The sequence below is a fragment of the Argentina silus genome (genome assembly GCF_951799395.1).
Source record: "Argentina silus genome assembly, chromosome: 8".
Taxonomy (NCBI): Eukaryota; Metazoa; Chordata; class Actinopteri; order Argentiniformes; family Argentinidae; genus Argentina; species Argentina silus.
In genome coordinates, this window is record NC_139662.1 from 21614181 (window position 1) to 21629289 (window position 15109).

At 44.8% G+C, this 15109-nt stretch overlaps 2 protein-coding genes across 4 annotated transcripts; both read right to left on the bottom strand.

Moving 5' to 3' along the window:
• Window positions 1-37: 37 nt before the first annotated feature.
• Window positions 38-5842, bottom strand: LOC310807976 (NACHT, LRR and PYD domains-containing protein 3). Its single transcript, XM_083674657.1, has 9 exons — window positions 5658-5842; window positions 3733-5353; window positions 3114-3275; window positions 2829-3002; window positions 2461-2634; window positions 1871-2044; window positions 961-1134; window positions 528-695; window positions 38-166 (listed from the first exon to the last, which is right to left on the bottom strand). Exons 1-9 carry the CDS (start codon window positions 5683-5685, stop codon window positions 97-99), a joined length of 2745 nt encoding a protein of 914 aa, XP_083530783.1. The 5' UTR covers window positions 5686-5842; the 3' UTR covers window positions 38-96.
• Window positions 5843-6221: 379 nt separating this feature from the next.
• On the bottom strand, window positions 6222-14215 carry LOC310807866 (NACHT, LRR and PYD domains-containing protein 3-like). Of its 3 annotated transcripts, XR_014554340.1 has the most exons (11): window positions 13512-14215; window positions 11583-13203; window positions 10602-10763; window positions 10317-10490; window positions 9949-10122; window positions 9307-9480; window positions 8347-8520; window positions 7918-8085; window positions 7491-7566; window positions 6975-7168; window positions 6222-6444 (listed from the first exon to the last, which is right to left on the bottom strand). XR_014554340.1 is itself a non-coding variant. In XM_083674491.1 (10 exons), exons 1-9 carry the CDS (start codon window positions 13537-13539, stop codon window positions 7497-7499), a joined length of 2745 nt encoding a protein of 914 aa, XP_083530617.1. In that variant the 5' UTR covers window positions 13540-14215; the 3' UTR covers window positions 6222-6444; window positions 7491-7496. The 3 variants fall into 3 exon arrangements, 2 of the variants coding, with proteins under 2 accessions (XP_083530617.1, XP_083530616.1); XM_083674491.1 differs by lacking the exon at window positions 6975-7168; XM_083674490.1 differs by lacking the exon at window positions 6222-6444 and having other exon boundaries at window positions 6939-7168.
• Window positions 14216-15109: the final 894 nt, after the last annotated feature.

Sequence of the window (15109 nt, forward strand, 5' to 3'; positions counted from 1 at the left end):
TGGAGGGGAAAGCAAATATTGTCATTGGCTGACATTATATTTAGCCTTCTCAAGCAAAGTAGTCAAGTGCTTTGTAAAGTGACAAGTCACCTGTAATCAGTATCTAATTTTGGCACACTGGTCCATCAGCTCAAAAACATCTTCACTGAAATCATTGTACTGTAGACTGAAAGAGAAATACAAAAAGAAAATGTGAGCTTTTTCACTTTTTGAATGACAGAAATTGTGACATTGTGAATTTCACAACAGCAGCAGCAGTTGTTGTTACAAAATGCAAATCACAAGTTGTGTGACTCATGTTAATGTTGATGACCACACTGAGCATGGAATCTAGTAGTACAACAATCAATGGGATCAGTGGAGGCTGGTGGAGGTAGAAATTGGAGGACAGATCATTGTAATGCACGGAATGGAATGAGGAATGATTCCATTCCATGCATTACAATGAGCCTGTCCTCCGATTTCTACCTCCACCAGCCTCCACTGGAGTGTATGGTCCAGCCAGCATCTGCTACTGGATCACTCACTTCAGCTCCTTCATGGTGTGGCTGTCCTGCACCAGTTTGACCAGGGTTGGGACTGAGGCGTCAGTCAGCTCGTTGTTCTTCAGGTGCAGACTCTTCAGGGAACCACTGGCTCTCACACCGGCACACAGATCCCCAAGACACTCATCAGTCAGATGGATCATCTCAACACTAACACACACACACACACACACACACACAAATAAGTGAAGGAGAATTACAGTTTACACTGATCCAATTCAAAGCACATATGATGATCCAATACTATCCATTCACTCAAGTCCATTCACTAGGCTGCAATAGTTTCATCAGAGGAATTATATGGAGCAATAATAACCACACTGCTTGAAACCCCATTCTTTCAGATCTAAGATAAGTGGGAAGGGAAAGTGGCCCAGGTTGGATTTCTGACTGGGTAAAAGAGAAGCAAACTTACTCCAAGTGTTCCAGCCGGCAGCGTTGGTCTCCCAGGGCCTCCCAGAGATGCTTGGCTCCGTCGACTCCTATGACATTCAGCCCCACAGACAGGGATCTCAGTCTGGAGGTCCCACTTCTCAACACAAGGCTCAATTTCTGAACGACTGCAGGAGTCAAGTCACAGCGCTCTAACCTGCAAGAGGATTAGTTCTAATTACTTTACACTTAGTTACTCACCATGCATTGCAATATTACTTTGTTGGCCATGCCTCCAAAACGGCTGCAGTTACAGCTTATGCTAGTGTTATACACTTGTTATACACACGTCAGAGGTTCCTCTCATGCTTTCCGGTTATGAGTGTGTGCTGTTCAGATATACACTCACTGAGCACTTTATTAGGAACACTATACTAATACTGGGTAGGGCCTCTCAAAAGAGCCTCAATTCTTCGTGGCATTGATTCGTGGAAACATTCCTTTGAGATTCTGGTCCATGATGACATGATTGCATCACGCAATTCCTGCAGATTTTTCAGGTGCACTTTCAAGCTGTGAATCTCCCGTTCTACCACATCCCAAAGGTGTTCTATTAGATTCAGATCCGGTTACTGGGAAGGCCACTGAATAACACTGAACTCATTGTCATGTTCATGAAACCAGTTTGAGGTGACTTTTGCTTTGTGACATGGTGCATTACCATGCTGGAAGTAGCCATTAGAAGATGGGTAAATTGTGGCCATTAAGGGATGCACATGGTCAGCAACAATACTCAAATAGGCTGTGGCATTTAAGTGATGATTGATTGGTATTAACGGGCCCAAAGTGTGCCAAGAAAACATTCCCCACACCATTACACGGTCTACAGGTGTTCCTAATAAAGTGTCCAGTGAGTGTACAGTACAAGGAGAGTTGTATTGCTGGTGCAGTACCTCAATGTCTCCAGCGAGCATCCAGGTTTGCTGAGGGCCTCACACAGTAACAGCGCCCCCTCCTGGCCCAACTCATTGACAGACAGACTCAGTTCTGTCAGCCTGCAGTCCTCTGACTGCAAGGCCTCGGCCACCCCAGCACAGCAATCACCCGTCAGCTCATTATCATCCAATCTGGCCAGAGATACAACCGTTATTATTAAGTCTATGGCTACAACAGAGGGAGATAGGAGAGAGAGAATAGGAGAGATATACTGACAGGCCAAACAGCTTGATTATTTTGGGTGAAGTAGCGTAAAATCATAGTATTGTTTCCCTGGGTTTGGACCCCAGTAAGTGATCATTCTTCCTATGTAACCAGATATCCATGCAGAACAAAATATACTGATACAAGATTATCACCCAGATCAATATTGTCTTGTACATGCAATCTTGTATGGCCTTTTCTGCATTCAACCATGCTAAATATGTTTCTTGCCAACAAATGGAAAGACATGATGAAGACATGGTATTTGGCTAAACCAAATATGCTGGTATGTAATAATCATATAATAATACAAAAGAAAATCCATTATCTTCCTGGACATTACATCAGGCCCTGCAGTTGGCATCGTGGGTGTAGGAGAGCCTTGGCCAGCTGGTCCATCCCTCTGTCTCCAATGGTGTTCTGCGTCAGATTCAATTGTCTCAACGCTGATTGGCCAGAGCACAGTGCTGTTGACAAAGCCTCCATCGAGTCTGCGGTCAACTCACACATCTGTAGCCTGGTCAAAACACAAGGAAGTAAGGACACTAAACCGCAACAACTGTGTTTGAAGTGTAAGTTAATAAGGTGTACTCTTCCACCAAAATGATAGAGAGGCTGGAAAATTAGCACACTGCTTTGATAGCTGCCACAGTAATGTATCCACATTGATCCTCTGTACTTATCAGGCTAAATAAATAATACTGTACATACTGAAGCTCCTCCAGTCTGCAGTGAGGGCTCCCCAAGGCTTGGCTCAGCTGTCTGAGGCCCTGGTCACGGAGCTCATTCGCCCTCAGGTTTAAAACACGGAGCTGGGACGTCACTGAGGTCAGGACTGCTGCCAGGTCTCCGCAACAAACCTCTGTCAGCCCACACACTGGGGCACTATAGACACCATCAACACACTTGAATTAGAATTAAACTGATCAACTTCGTTTTTTGCCAAAAGGGAACTTTTACACATTGATGAAAACATTAATTAAGTATGCCACTCACTGTAATGTATGTAAGCTGCTGTCCTTAAGTCCAGAGCTGAGGACTTTGAACCCTGCATCACCCAGGGGGTTATAGGACAGATCCAGCTCTATGGTCCTTCCCTTGTTGAGAGCTGACGCCAAATGAGAGAGAGACCCAACACTGAGGGTGCTCTGTGATAGCCTTCAGAGCCAACAGAGAGAGAGGGAGGGAGGGAGGGAGAGAGGGAGGGAGGGAGGGAGAGAGAGAGAGGGAAGGAGAGAGGGAGGGAGTGAAAGAGAGAGAGAGAGAGATATGAGTATGCAGGTTTATGACAATATGATGGTAGGTTACTCTAATATTAAGAGTGAGATAGAGATGATGGAATTCAATATTCAGGTGAATAATACATAATATGCCTCCATCCACAATTGCTGTCTAGTTCATTTGCTTACCTTTGAAGTGATGTGTAAGTATAACTACATCATTTGTTTAGGGAAATATTTGTATTTGTATGTGGTCTCACAGAGCAGTAACCTGACCTAGACTGAGTCACACTTGGCAGCAGTATTTAAAAAGATAATATCAACACTTTCAACACACAGCCTTTCTTTATTTCCATAGTGGATCATATTGATTCTCTCTCTCCTCAATTACTCACATGATCTTATGAGAGAGGCGCATCGCTGGGACCAGAAGACTGGCTTTCTCCTCTGTTAACTCTCTACTGTTGTAGAGATTCAGCTGATCTATCTCCCCCTTGCATGTCACAATGTAGTTAAGTACCACACAGTCCTGCACACTCAGTCCCCCCAGGCTGATTCCACGAGCAGAAGTGGTGATCTCCTTAACCAGCCTCTCATTCTGACTTTGATGGAGCAGATGGAAGCAGTGGAGGTGTTTCTCTTTGTGATAGCCCTTCAACACTTCCTGAGAGGTCCTTTTAAACCAGTGACTGAAACCGGTGATCCGATCAGTGTTGAAGTCTCCTAGTTGGGATTCTAGAGGCTCCCTCTGCGTGGGTTCAGAGAGTCCTGACAGGTAGAGATCTAGAAACTTCACGTGACCATCGTGCTTCTGTAACATCTCATCCACACTCCCCACTTTGGACTGGTCCAAGTAGAAGGACGCAGCCAAAATAAACTCTTGCATCATCTGGGTGTGGAAGGAAATAACACAGTCATCCGATTCCAGGTCACCATCTATACGTACGAAAGAGCTCAGTGGTGTGAGAGAGGTCAGGAAGAGATGAAGACCAAAGGAGGTCATTTCCTCTTTGGAGCAGGAAGCATGTTGGGCAACATAGCAATGAGAGGCCATTCTACCAAGGGCACACACCAGATCTCTGGCTTGGGCCTTGTCCAATGAGAGCGCCTGAATCAGATGAACAGTAACGCTAACAAACACCTGGGTTAATGTTTCTGGAAGCCTCTCTCCAGCTTCCAGTAGAGACTTGTAAATAGAACAAATTATCCAGTAGAATTTAGGGGAGGTGCAGAAATCATAGAATCCCATTGTCCTCTCTATGTTCTGAAATGCTTGGCTGCCTGCACTAAGATCACTGAAGAACGAGTCGCAGTAGGCCTTCCTCTGGGGCTTCAGAAACCCCAACAGCTCCACACGGTGGCCAACCACTGACTCAAGACTTGAGGTTGGCCTGGTGGCTAGAATTATAGCTGCCCCCTTTAGCAGTGTCCCACGGACCAGGCTAGCCACAAGCACTGCGGCTGAGGCTGGTTGACGAGGGTCAGAGCAGAGGCTGGAGGGTGTGGGAGAATCCAGGCTGTGCTGGTACTGATCCAGCCCATCAAACATGAACATAAGAGACTCTGGTTTCTGCAGGACTAGGGACAGGGACTCTTTGGAGAGGTGACTGTAATGCTGCAGCAGCAATGTTTCCAGGGACAGTGCCCCCCTGAGGGCATTCAGCTCCCTGAACGTGAAATGGAAGACAAAGGAGAAGTGCTGGAGGTGTTCGTCTGTTGCCCAGTCTGTCATCAGCTTCTTCAAGGCAATGGTTTTGCCACAACCTGCTGGACCAAACACTATAATAGGTTTCGGCTCGTCCCTGTCTTCAGATAGTGCAGTTAAGATGACATGTTCAAAAGACTGTGAATTCTCTTGCACCTCTTTTTCTTCAACCTCAGTACTAACAGTCATGAGGGGTATGTACTGGTTGTTATGGACCACCTCCCTTGGTGACTGGCCTCCAAGCAGAGTTGATTTGTCCTTTGACCTTAGGCTATGGGCCAGCAAGGCTTCTTTGTGGATTGTGTGGATAGCTATCAAGAGAAAAGGTCAAATTGAAAAATAGGGAACAGACACTGATGGACCATTGTTGAAATACACACGTGATGAAATCACGAAAAACTGCCATAACCGTATTGTAGGCACACGTGCCACTCGCACGCCACGCACAGATCTAAGCATGGAAATGATTTACATAACCAGCAGTCCTGGCGACGGGACAGTTTACAATATTGTTTTCGTAGGATAAACAATTTTGGGCAGTTGCATGGAACAAAATGTACATCAAGAACCATTGTGGCAAAACGGTTAAGGCGAAACGGTATTGAATATTCTTACTTTGCAACGAATCCGTCGACGTAGCCATTCTGTATCTGTGCGTTATCGTGGTACAGCACCCTGTTATTTCAGAATAGCCAAGTCAACCTGTTTCGCAAAGAATGAAACGGGCTGCTACAGAGACAAAGTGAAATGTTTTGTCTGAGCTACGTGCAACTGAACTTCAACGTCAATTAATGTTGTGAAACATCCTTTAGGGCAATACTTATCCCACGCAACAGCTCATACGTAAATGCCAAACGGTTCACTGTGTAGGCGTTGTACTGTATTCAGTCCCGTACATGTAGGCAGTATTTGGTGGTTGATGGCCAAAGTCCTTGGGCGTCTATTTCTTACAGTCATTGTTTCAATTCAACAGAATGAACAGGGAGGTAAATGATAAAACTAGCGTCCTCTTTGTTGTTGTAGTTTCGTTCATTGTACAGTAGATGGCAGCAATGGCTCAATGATTGAATGCAACTGTCTGGGCACTGTTAATCTGCCAGAGCCAGACAGACTGAATACAAGAATACAATGCAATGAGACAGAGCAGCTCTACAACATCAACAATACAGTAGAGTTGGCAGAAAAGATCTCCTATAGCGCTCCTTAGTGCAATGTGGTTGTAAGAATCTGTTGCTAAAGAAGCTTCTCTGCTCTGCCACAGGGACATGTAGGGGATGAGAGGGATTGTCCATGATGGCCAGGAATTTGGTCCTCATCCTCCTATTGGCCACCTCCTCCACAGTGTCCAGGGTGACACTGAGGACAGAACCAGCTTATATCCAGTTTATTGTCCAGGTGCACCCTGTTATGGAAAATACATTGATAGAACTGTTTGAAGGATATACACTTTCATATGACTGATACAACTTGTGTAAATACTGTGATTACATTTTCTCTTGCCACATCTCTAAAGTTCTCTAGCCATTGTTCTGAGAAATGCTGTATGATTACCATATGGATAGCTGTGGTTTCGGAGGGAGTGGTGGGGGAGAGCGAGAACGAAGGAATCAAACACATCTTGCCGACAGGAAGGTGGATCAGTGTGAAATGTTGAACGCAGATCGATCAGTAAGAAAGCAAACCGATTGGTCAGTAAGATCCCGCCCCCTCTCACGTAAGTACAAGCTCGCCGGTGATGGCCTTGGCGGTGCCTACAATTATGTTTCATCTGTATAAAATATAACCCTGATAATCACCTCTTCAGACTTGCGCTAAACAGACCACCGGATTTACGCTGGGCTGCTGTTAGACTCTTGTCTCTTGTATGCAAGCAATAATAAATACCAGACTCAGATATTGTGGCTACTCAGGACTTTATTTATTGTATCTCACCTCCAAAGAGCTGAAGTACAGAGTGGTAAAACCTAGACATCCACCACCATTTGGGGGCTCGTCCGGGATCGCCTGCCCTGGGTTCGTCGTCTCTCTGCCAAGAAGGTCAAAACTCGTATACGGACAGGATATATTCCTGTCCGTCGAAATCCTCCCTTTGAAAGTTCAGAACGCAAAGGTTGAGAGAAAGGCGCCTGAAAGGAGAGGGACGGAGTTCTCAGGCACGGCGATTCCAAAAAGACATTGAACACGGAAGAGGTGAGTCCACAATATTTGTGAATTAAAAATCCTAGACCTTGTGTAGGACTGGGTGCTAGCAAAAATCCTAGCCGGGCTAGGTCGGCTGTAGTTAAACCTGGTTGGACCGGGTCGTAATGCTTGTGGTAATCGGGGGGGGGGAGGTGGAAGGTGGGGGGGGGGGGGAGGTGGAGGGGAAAGCAAATATTGTCATTGGCTGACATTATATTTAGCCTTCTCAAGCAAAGTAGTCAAGTGCTTTGTAAAGTGACAAGTCACCTGTAATCAGTATCTAATTTTGGCACACTGGTCCATCAGCTCAAAAACATCTTCACTGAAATCATTGTACTGTAGACTGAAAGAGAAATACAAAAAGAAAATGTGAGCTTTTTCACTTTTTGAATGACAGAAATTGTGACATTGTGAATTTCACAACAGCAGCAGCAGTTGTTGTTACGAAATGCAAATCACAAGTTGTGTGACTCATGTTAATGTTGATGACCACACTGAACATAGAATCAAGTAGTGCAACAATCAATGGGATCGGTGGAGGTAGAAATTGGAGGACAGATCATTGTAATGCACGGAATGGAATGAGGAATGATTCCATTCCATGCATTACAATGAGCCTGTCCTCCGATTTCTACCTCCACCAGCCTCCACTGGAGTGTATGGTCCAGCCAGCATCTGCTACTGGATCACTCACTTCAGCTCCTTCATGGTGTGGCTGTCCTGCACCAGTTTGACCAGGGTTGGGACTGAGGCGTCAGTCAGCTCGTTGTACTTCAGGCTCAGACTCTTCAGGGAACCACTGGCTCTCACACCGGCACACAGATCCCCAAGACACTCATCAGTCAGATGGATCATCTCAACACTAACACACACACACACACACACACACACAAATAAGTGAAAGAGAATTACAGTTTACACTGACCCAATTCAAAGCACATATGATGATCCAATACTATTCACTCAAGTCCATTCGCTAGGCTGCAATAGTTTCATCAGAGGAATTATATGGAGCAATAATAACCACACTGCTTGAAACCCCATTCTTCCAGATCTAAGATAAGTGGGAAGGGAAAGGGGCCCAGGTTGGATTTCTGACTGGGTAAAAGAGAAGCAAACTTACTCCAAGTGTTCCAGCCGGCAGCGTTGGTCTCCCAGGGCCTCCCAGAGATGCTTGGCTCCATCGACTCCTATGACATTCGCCGCCACATTCAGGGATCTCAGTCTGGAGGTCCCACTTCTCAACACAGAGCTCAATTTCTGAACGACTGTGGGTGTCACGTCACAGCCCTCTAAACTGCAAGAGGATTAGTTCTAATTACTTTACACTTAGTTACTCACCATGCATTGCAATATTTCTTTGTTGGCCATGCCTCCAAAACGGCAGCAGTTACAGATGTATTGCGCCATGGCTGCAGTTACAGCTTATGCTAATGTTATACACTTGTTATACACACGTCAGAGGTTCCTCTCATGCTTTCCGGTTATGAGTGTGTGCTGTTCAGATATACACTCACTGGGCACTTTATTAGGAACACGATACTAATACTGGATAGGGCCTCCCTTTGCTCTCAAAACAATGATTCCACAAGATGTTGGAGAAATTCCTTTGAGATTCTGGTCCATGATGACATGATTGCATCATGCAATTCCTGCAGATTTTTCAGGTGCACTTTCAAGCTGTGAATCTCCCGTTCTACCGCATCCCAAAGGTGTTCTCTTGGATTCAGATCCGGTGACTGGGAAGGCCACTGAAGAACACTGATACTCATTGTCATGTTCATGAAACCAGTTTGAGACGACTTTTGCTTTGTGACATGGTGCATTATCATGCTGGAAGTAGCCATTAGAAGATGGGTAAATTGTGGCCATGAAAGGATGCACATGATCAGAAACAATTCTCAAATAGGCTGTGGCATTTAAGTGATGATTGATTGGTATTAACGGGCCCAAAGTGTGCCAAGAAAACATTCCCCACACCATTACACCACCTCCACCATGAGAAGGTCTACAGATGTTCCTAATAAAGTGTTCTGTGAGTACAACTTCCAGTACAAAGGAAGTTGTATTGCTGGTGCAGTACCTCAATGTCTCCAGCGAGCATCCAGGTTTGCTGAGGGCCTCACACAGTAACAGTGCCCCCTCCTGGCCCAACTCATTGACAGACAGACTCAGTTCTGTCAGGCTGCAGTCCTCTGACTGCAAGGCCTCGGCCACCCCAGCACAGCAATCACCCGTCAGACCACTATCAGTCAATCTGGCCAGAGATACAACCGTTATTATTAAGTCTATGGCTACAACAGAGGGAGATAGGAGAGACAGAATAGGAGAGATATACTGACAGGCCAAACAGCTTGATTATTTAGGGTGAAGTAGCATAAAATCATAGCATTGTTTCCCTGGGTTTGGACCCCAGTAAGTGATCATTCTTCCTATGTAAGCAGTGGGTGTTGTATTCTGTATGTATACATTTACAGTGCAGTTATCCATGCAGAACAAAATATACTTATACAAGATTATCACCCAGATCAATATTGTCTTGCACATGCAATCTTGTATGGCCTTTTCTGCATTCAACAATGCTAAATATGTTTCTTGCCAAAAAATGGAAAGACATGACAAGGTATTCGGCTAAACCGACTGGCATATGCTGGTATGTAATATGCTAGTATGTAATAATCATATAATAATACAAAGAAAAATCCATTATCTTCCTGGACATTACATCAGGCCCTGCAGTTGGCATCGTGGGTGTAGGAGAGCCTTGGCCAGTTGGTCCATCCCTCTGTCTCCAATGGTGTTCTTTGTCAGGTTCAGTAGTCTCAACGCTGATTGGCCAGAGCACAGTGCTGTTGACAAAGCCTCCATCGAGTCTGCGGTCAACTCACACATCTGTAGCCTGGTCAAAACACAAGGAAGTAAGGACACTAAACCGCAACAACTGTGTTTGAAGTGTAAGTTAATAAGGTGTACTCTTCCACCAAAATGATAGAGAGGCTGGAAAATTAGCACACTGCTTTGATAGCTGCCACAGTAATGTATCCACACTGATCCTCTGTACTTATCAGGCTAAATAAATAATACTGTACATACTGAAGCTCCTCCAGTCTGCAGTGAGGGCTCCCCAAGGCTTGGCTCAGCTGTCTGAGGCCCTGGTCACGGAGCTCATTCCCCATCAGGTCAAAAACACGGAGCTGGGACGTCACTGAGGTCAGGACTGCTGCCAGGTCCTCACAACAAGCCTCTGTCAGCCCACACGCTGGGGCACTATAGACACCATCAACACACTTGAATTAGAATTAAACTGATCAACTTAGTTTTTTGCCGAAAGGGAACTTTTACACATTGATGAAAACATTAATTAAGTATGCCACTCACTGTAATGTATGTAAGCTGCTGTCCTTAAGTCCAGAGCTGAGGACTTTGAACCCTGCGTCACCCAGGGGGTTATAGGACAGATCCAGCTCTATGGTCCTTCCCTTGTTGAGAGCTGACGCCAAATGAGAGAGAGACCCAACACTGAGGGTGTTCTGTGATAGACTTCAGAGCCAACAGAGAGAGAGGGAGAGAGAGAGAGAGAGAGAGAGAGAGAGAGAGAGAGAGAGAGAAAATCAGAATCAGAATTATTTTATTTGGCCAAGTATATTTGCACATACAGGAAATTGACTTGGTGAGGTTGGTGCATGGACATAAAAAACAAATAGCAAATATTGACAAGACATTTACAACAGAATAGCAATAACAAATTTACAAATTCACAAAAAAGAACAGCAGAACAATACATCTTGTAGGCTGTGTGAGACTAAATGGCAATGAGGCTAGAGGCTGTGAAAAGGTTGTGGGGCACTATAAATTAGAATAATTTTAAATAATTATAAATTACACTGTCAGTGCATTGTTTGTGTGACAGGGTGGGGGGGGGGAGTCCCAGAGTCAGTGAGAGGCAGGGGGCTTGGTTGTGAGCCCCACTGCCATGGGGAGATGAGTATGCAGGTTTATGACAATATGATGGTAGGTTACTCTAATATTAAGACAAGAGTTAGATAGAGATGTTGGAATTCATCTATAATGTACAATCTTCGTGTGAATAATACATAATATGCCTCCGTCCACACTCTAGAGAGGAACAGTTGTTGTCCAGTTTATTTGCTTATCTTTGAAGTGTTGGATAAGTATAACTATATCATTTGTTTCGGGAAATATTTGTGTTTGTAGTGGTCTCACAGAGCAGCAACTTGAACTAGACTGAGTCACACTTGGCAGCAGTATTTAAAAAGATAATATCAACACTTTCAACACACAGCCTTTCTTTATTTCCATAGTGGATCATATTGATTCTCTCTCTCCTCAATTACTCACATGATCTTATGAGAGAGGCGCATCGCTGGGACCAGAAGACTGGCTTTCTCCTCTGTTAACTCTCTACTGTTGTAGAGATTCAGCTGATCTATCTCCCCCTTGCATGTCACAATGTAGTTAAGTACCACACAGTCCTGCACACTCAGTCCCCCCAGGCTGATTCCACGAGCAGAAGTGGTGATCTCCTTAACCAGCCTCTCATTCTGACTTTGATGGAGCAGATGGAAGCAGTGGAGGTGTTTCTCTTTGTGTAAGCCCTTCAACACTTCCTGAGAGGTCCTTTTAAACCAGTGACTGAAACCGGTGATCCGATCAGTGTTGAAGTCTCCTAGTTGGGATTCTAGAGGCTCCCTCTGCGTGGGTTCAGAGAGTCCTGACAGGTAGAGATCTAGAAACTTCACGTGACCATCGTGCTTCTGTAACATCTCATCCACACTCCCCACTTTGGACTGGTCCAAGTAGAAGGACGCAGCCAAAATAAACTCTTGCATCATCTGGGTGTGGAAGGAAATAACACAGTCATCCGATTCCAGGTCACCATCTATACGTACGAAAGAGCTCAGTGGTGTGAGAGAGGTCAGGAAGGGATGAAGACCAAAGGAGGTCATTTCCTCTTTGGAGCAGGAAGCATGTTGGGCAACATAGCAATGAGAGGCCATTCTACCAAGGGCACACACCAGATCTCTGGCTTGGGCCTTGTCCAATGAGAGCGCCTGAATCAGATGAACAGTAACGCTAACAAACACCTGGGTTAATGTTTCTGGAAGCCTCTCTCCAGCTTCCAGTAGAGACTTGTAAATAGAACAAATTATCCAGTAGAATTTAGGGGAGGTGCAGAAATCATAGAACCCCATTGTCCTCTCTATGTTCTGAAATGCTTGGCTGCCTGCACTAAGGTCACTGAAGAACGAGTCGCAGTAGGCCTTCCTCTGGGGCTTCAGAAACCCCAACAGCTCCACACGGTGGCCAATCACTGACTCAAGACTTGAGGTTGGCCTGGTGGCTAGCATTATAGCTGCCCCCTTTAGCAGTGTCCCACGGACCAGGCTAGCCACTAGCACTGAGGCTGAGGCTGGATGACGAGGGTCAGAGCAGAGGCTGGAGGGTGTGGGAGAATCCAGGCTGTGCTGGTACTGATCCAGCCCATCAAACATGAACATAAGAGACTCTGGTTTCTGCAGGACTAGGGACAGGGACTCTTTGGAGAGGTGACTGTAATGCTGCAGCAGCAATGTTTCCAGGGACAGTGCCCCCCTGAGGGCATTCAGCTCCCTGAACGTGAAATGGAAGACAAAGGAGAAGTGCTGGAGGTGTTCGTCTGTTGCCCAGTCTGTCATCAGCTTCTTCAAGGCAATGGTTTTGCCACAACCTGCTGGACCAACCACTATAATAGGTTTCGGCTCGTCCCTGTCTTCAGATAGTGCAGTTAAGATGACATGTTCAAAAGACTGTGAATTCTCTTGCACCTCTTTTTCTTCAACCTCAGTACTAACAGTCATGAGGGGTATGTACTGGTTGTTATGGACCACCTCCCTTGGTGACTGGCCTCCAAGCAGAGTTGATTTGTCCTTTGACCTTAGGCTATGGGCCAGCAAGGCTTCTTTGTGGATTGTGTGGATAGCTATCAAGAGAAAAGCTCAAATTGAAAAATCGGGAACAGACACTGATGAAATACACACGTTGAAATACACACGTGATGAATTCACGAAAAACTGCCTTAACCGTATTGTCGGCACACGTGCCACTCGCACCTCACGCACAGATCTAAGCATGGAAATGATTTACATAACCAGCAGTCCTGGCGACGGGACAGTTTACAATATTGTTTTCACAGGATAAACAATTTTGGGCAGTTGCATGGAACAAAATGTACATCAAGAAACATTGTGGCAAAACGGTTAAGGCGAAACGGTATTGAATATTCCTTACTTTGCAACGAATCCGTCGACGTAGCCATTCTGTATCTGTGCGTTATCGTGGTACAGCACCCTGTTATTTCAGAATAGCCAAGTCAAGCTGTTTCGCAAAGAATGAAACGGGCTACAGAGACAAAGTGAAATGTTTTGTCTGAGCTACGTGCAACTGAACTTCAACTTCAATTAATGTTGTACAATATCCTTTATGGCAATACTTTATCCCACGGAACAGCTCATACGTAAATGCCAAACGGTTCACTGTGTAGGCGTTGTACTGTATTCAGTCCCGTACATGTAGGCAGTATTTGGTGGTTGATGGCCAAAGTCCTTGGGCGTCTATTTTTTACAGTCATTGTTTCAATTCAACAGAATGAACAGGGAAGTAAATGATAAAACTAGCGTCCTCTTTGTTGTTGTAGTTTCGTTCATTGTACAGTAGATGGCAGCAATGGCTCAATGATTGAATGCAACTGTCTGGGCACTGTTAATCTGCCAGAGCCAGACGGACTGAATACAAGAATACAATGCAACGAGACAGAGCAGCTCTACAACATCAACAATACAGTATAATTAGTACAAAAAGTAAACATAAATATTAGCAATAAAAGTAATGACAGTAAATAACAGTAATACAGTCATATAAAAATGACTATAGATTAGGTCATAGAGGAGTTAGTAGAAGAGGCACGGGAGAGATTGAAAAAAACGAGAGATTGCAAAGAGCATCAGTTCCGATCAACGACAGGCAAGGCCTACCTGAAGTTGCATCAACATCTTTGGTTGCATCCATTCAGACTTGTTTGTAATGTTAAGCATGTTCTCTCTTTTGTGTTTCAGCCAGGAGTAATCCCATGAAGGAAATGTTTATCATAACTCTCTCCTCCCGGCTGTCAGTTATGTGTTGACCACAAGAAGAGACAATTCTGTGGTAAATCGTCGCCTGTCAGCCAATTGTCATCTGTTAAAAACAGACAGTAGAGTTGGGGCCGGTGTCGGAGGACATGACAGGCTCCATGGGTGTCTTATTTCTGTCTATGACTCATCCAGGAATCCCACCAAGTCAGTTTTGTTAATCTGATGAAATCTGATGAACATGTCTGTTCAACTCCTTTAGACAATCATAGGCCTAGTAGTTATCTACACAGAGAGAGCAATATAAAGGGGTGTGCTTTGAGACATTGCATAGACATATAGATAGATAGATAGATAGATAGATAGATAGATAGATAGATAGATAGACAGATAGACAGATAGACAGATAGATAGATAGATAGATAGATAGATACGTACTTTACTTTTCCCCGAGGGGAAATTAAGGTGTTACAGCAGCTCACATCACAAACAAAAACAACAAAATTAAGTGACAATAGAATAATAGAATAACATAAAATAGACATCTGAAACATTATATATAGTAAGAACAGTCCAGTATGATTTATCATCCCCCAGCCTGACTCTGATCACCCCGATCAAGCCAGCCGGAGGAGGAGTTGTACTGTCTTATTGCGGCAGGCAGAAAAGATCTCCTGTAGCGCTCCTTAGTGCAACGTGGTTGTAATAATCTGTTGCTAAAGGAGCTTCTCTGCTCTGCCACAGTGACTCTCTCTCTCT

Bases quoted from the DNA above. Each gene is read 5' to 3' on its own strand.
- LOC310807976 (XM_083674657.1), bottom strand. From the start codon at position 5,685: ATGGCTACGTCGACGGATTCGTTGCAAA. The intron at 3,276-3,732 runs GTGAGTAATTGA...TTGGCTCTGAAG, and splicing joins CGCCTCTCTCATAAGATCAT to GCTATCACAGAGCACCCTCA. The intron at 2,045-2,460 runs GTAATGTCCAGG...ATCTCTGGCCAG, and splicing joins TGCCAACTGCAGGGCCTGAT to ATTGGATGATAATGAGCTGA.
- LOC310807866 (XM_083674491.1), bottom strand. From the start codon at position 13,539: ATGGCTACGTCGACGGATTCGTTGCAAA. The intron at 13,204-13,511 runs GTAAGGAATATT...TTCTCTTGATAG, and splicing joins GTCGACGGATTCGTTGCAAA to CTATCCACACAATCCACAAA. The intron at 7,567-7,917 runs GTGAGTGATCCA...TTTCTCTTTCAG, and splicing joins CACACCATGAAGGAGCTGAA to TCTACAGTACAATGATTTCA.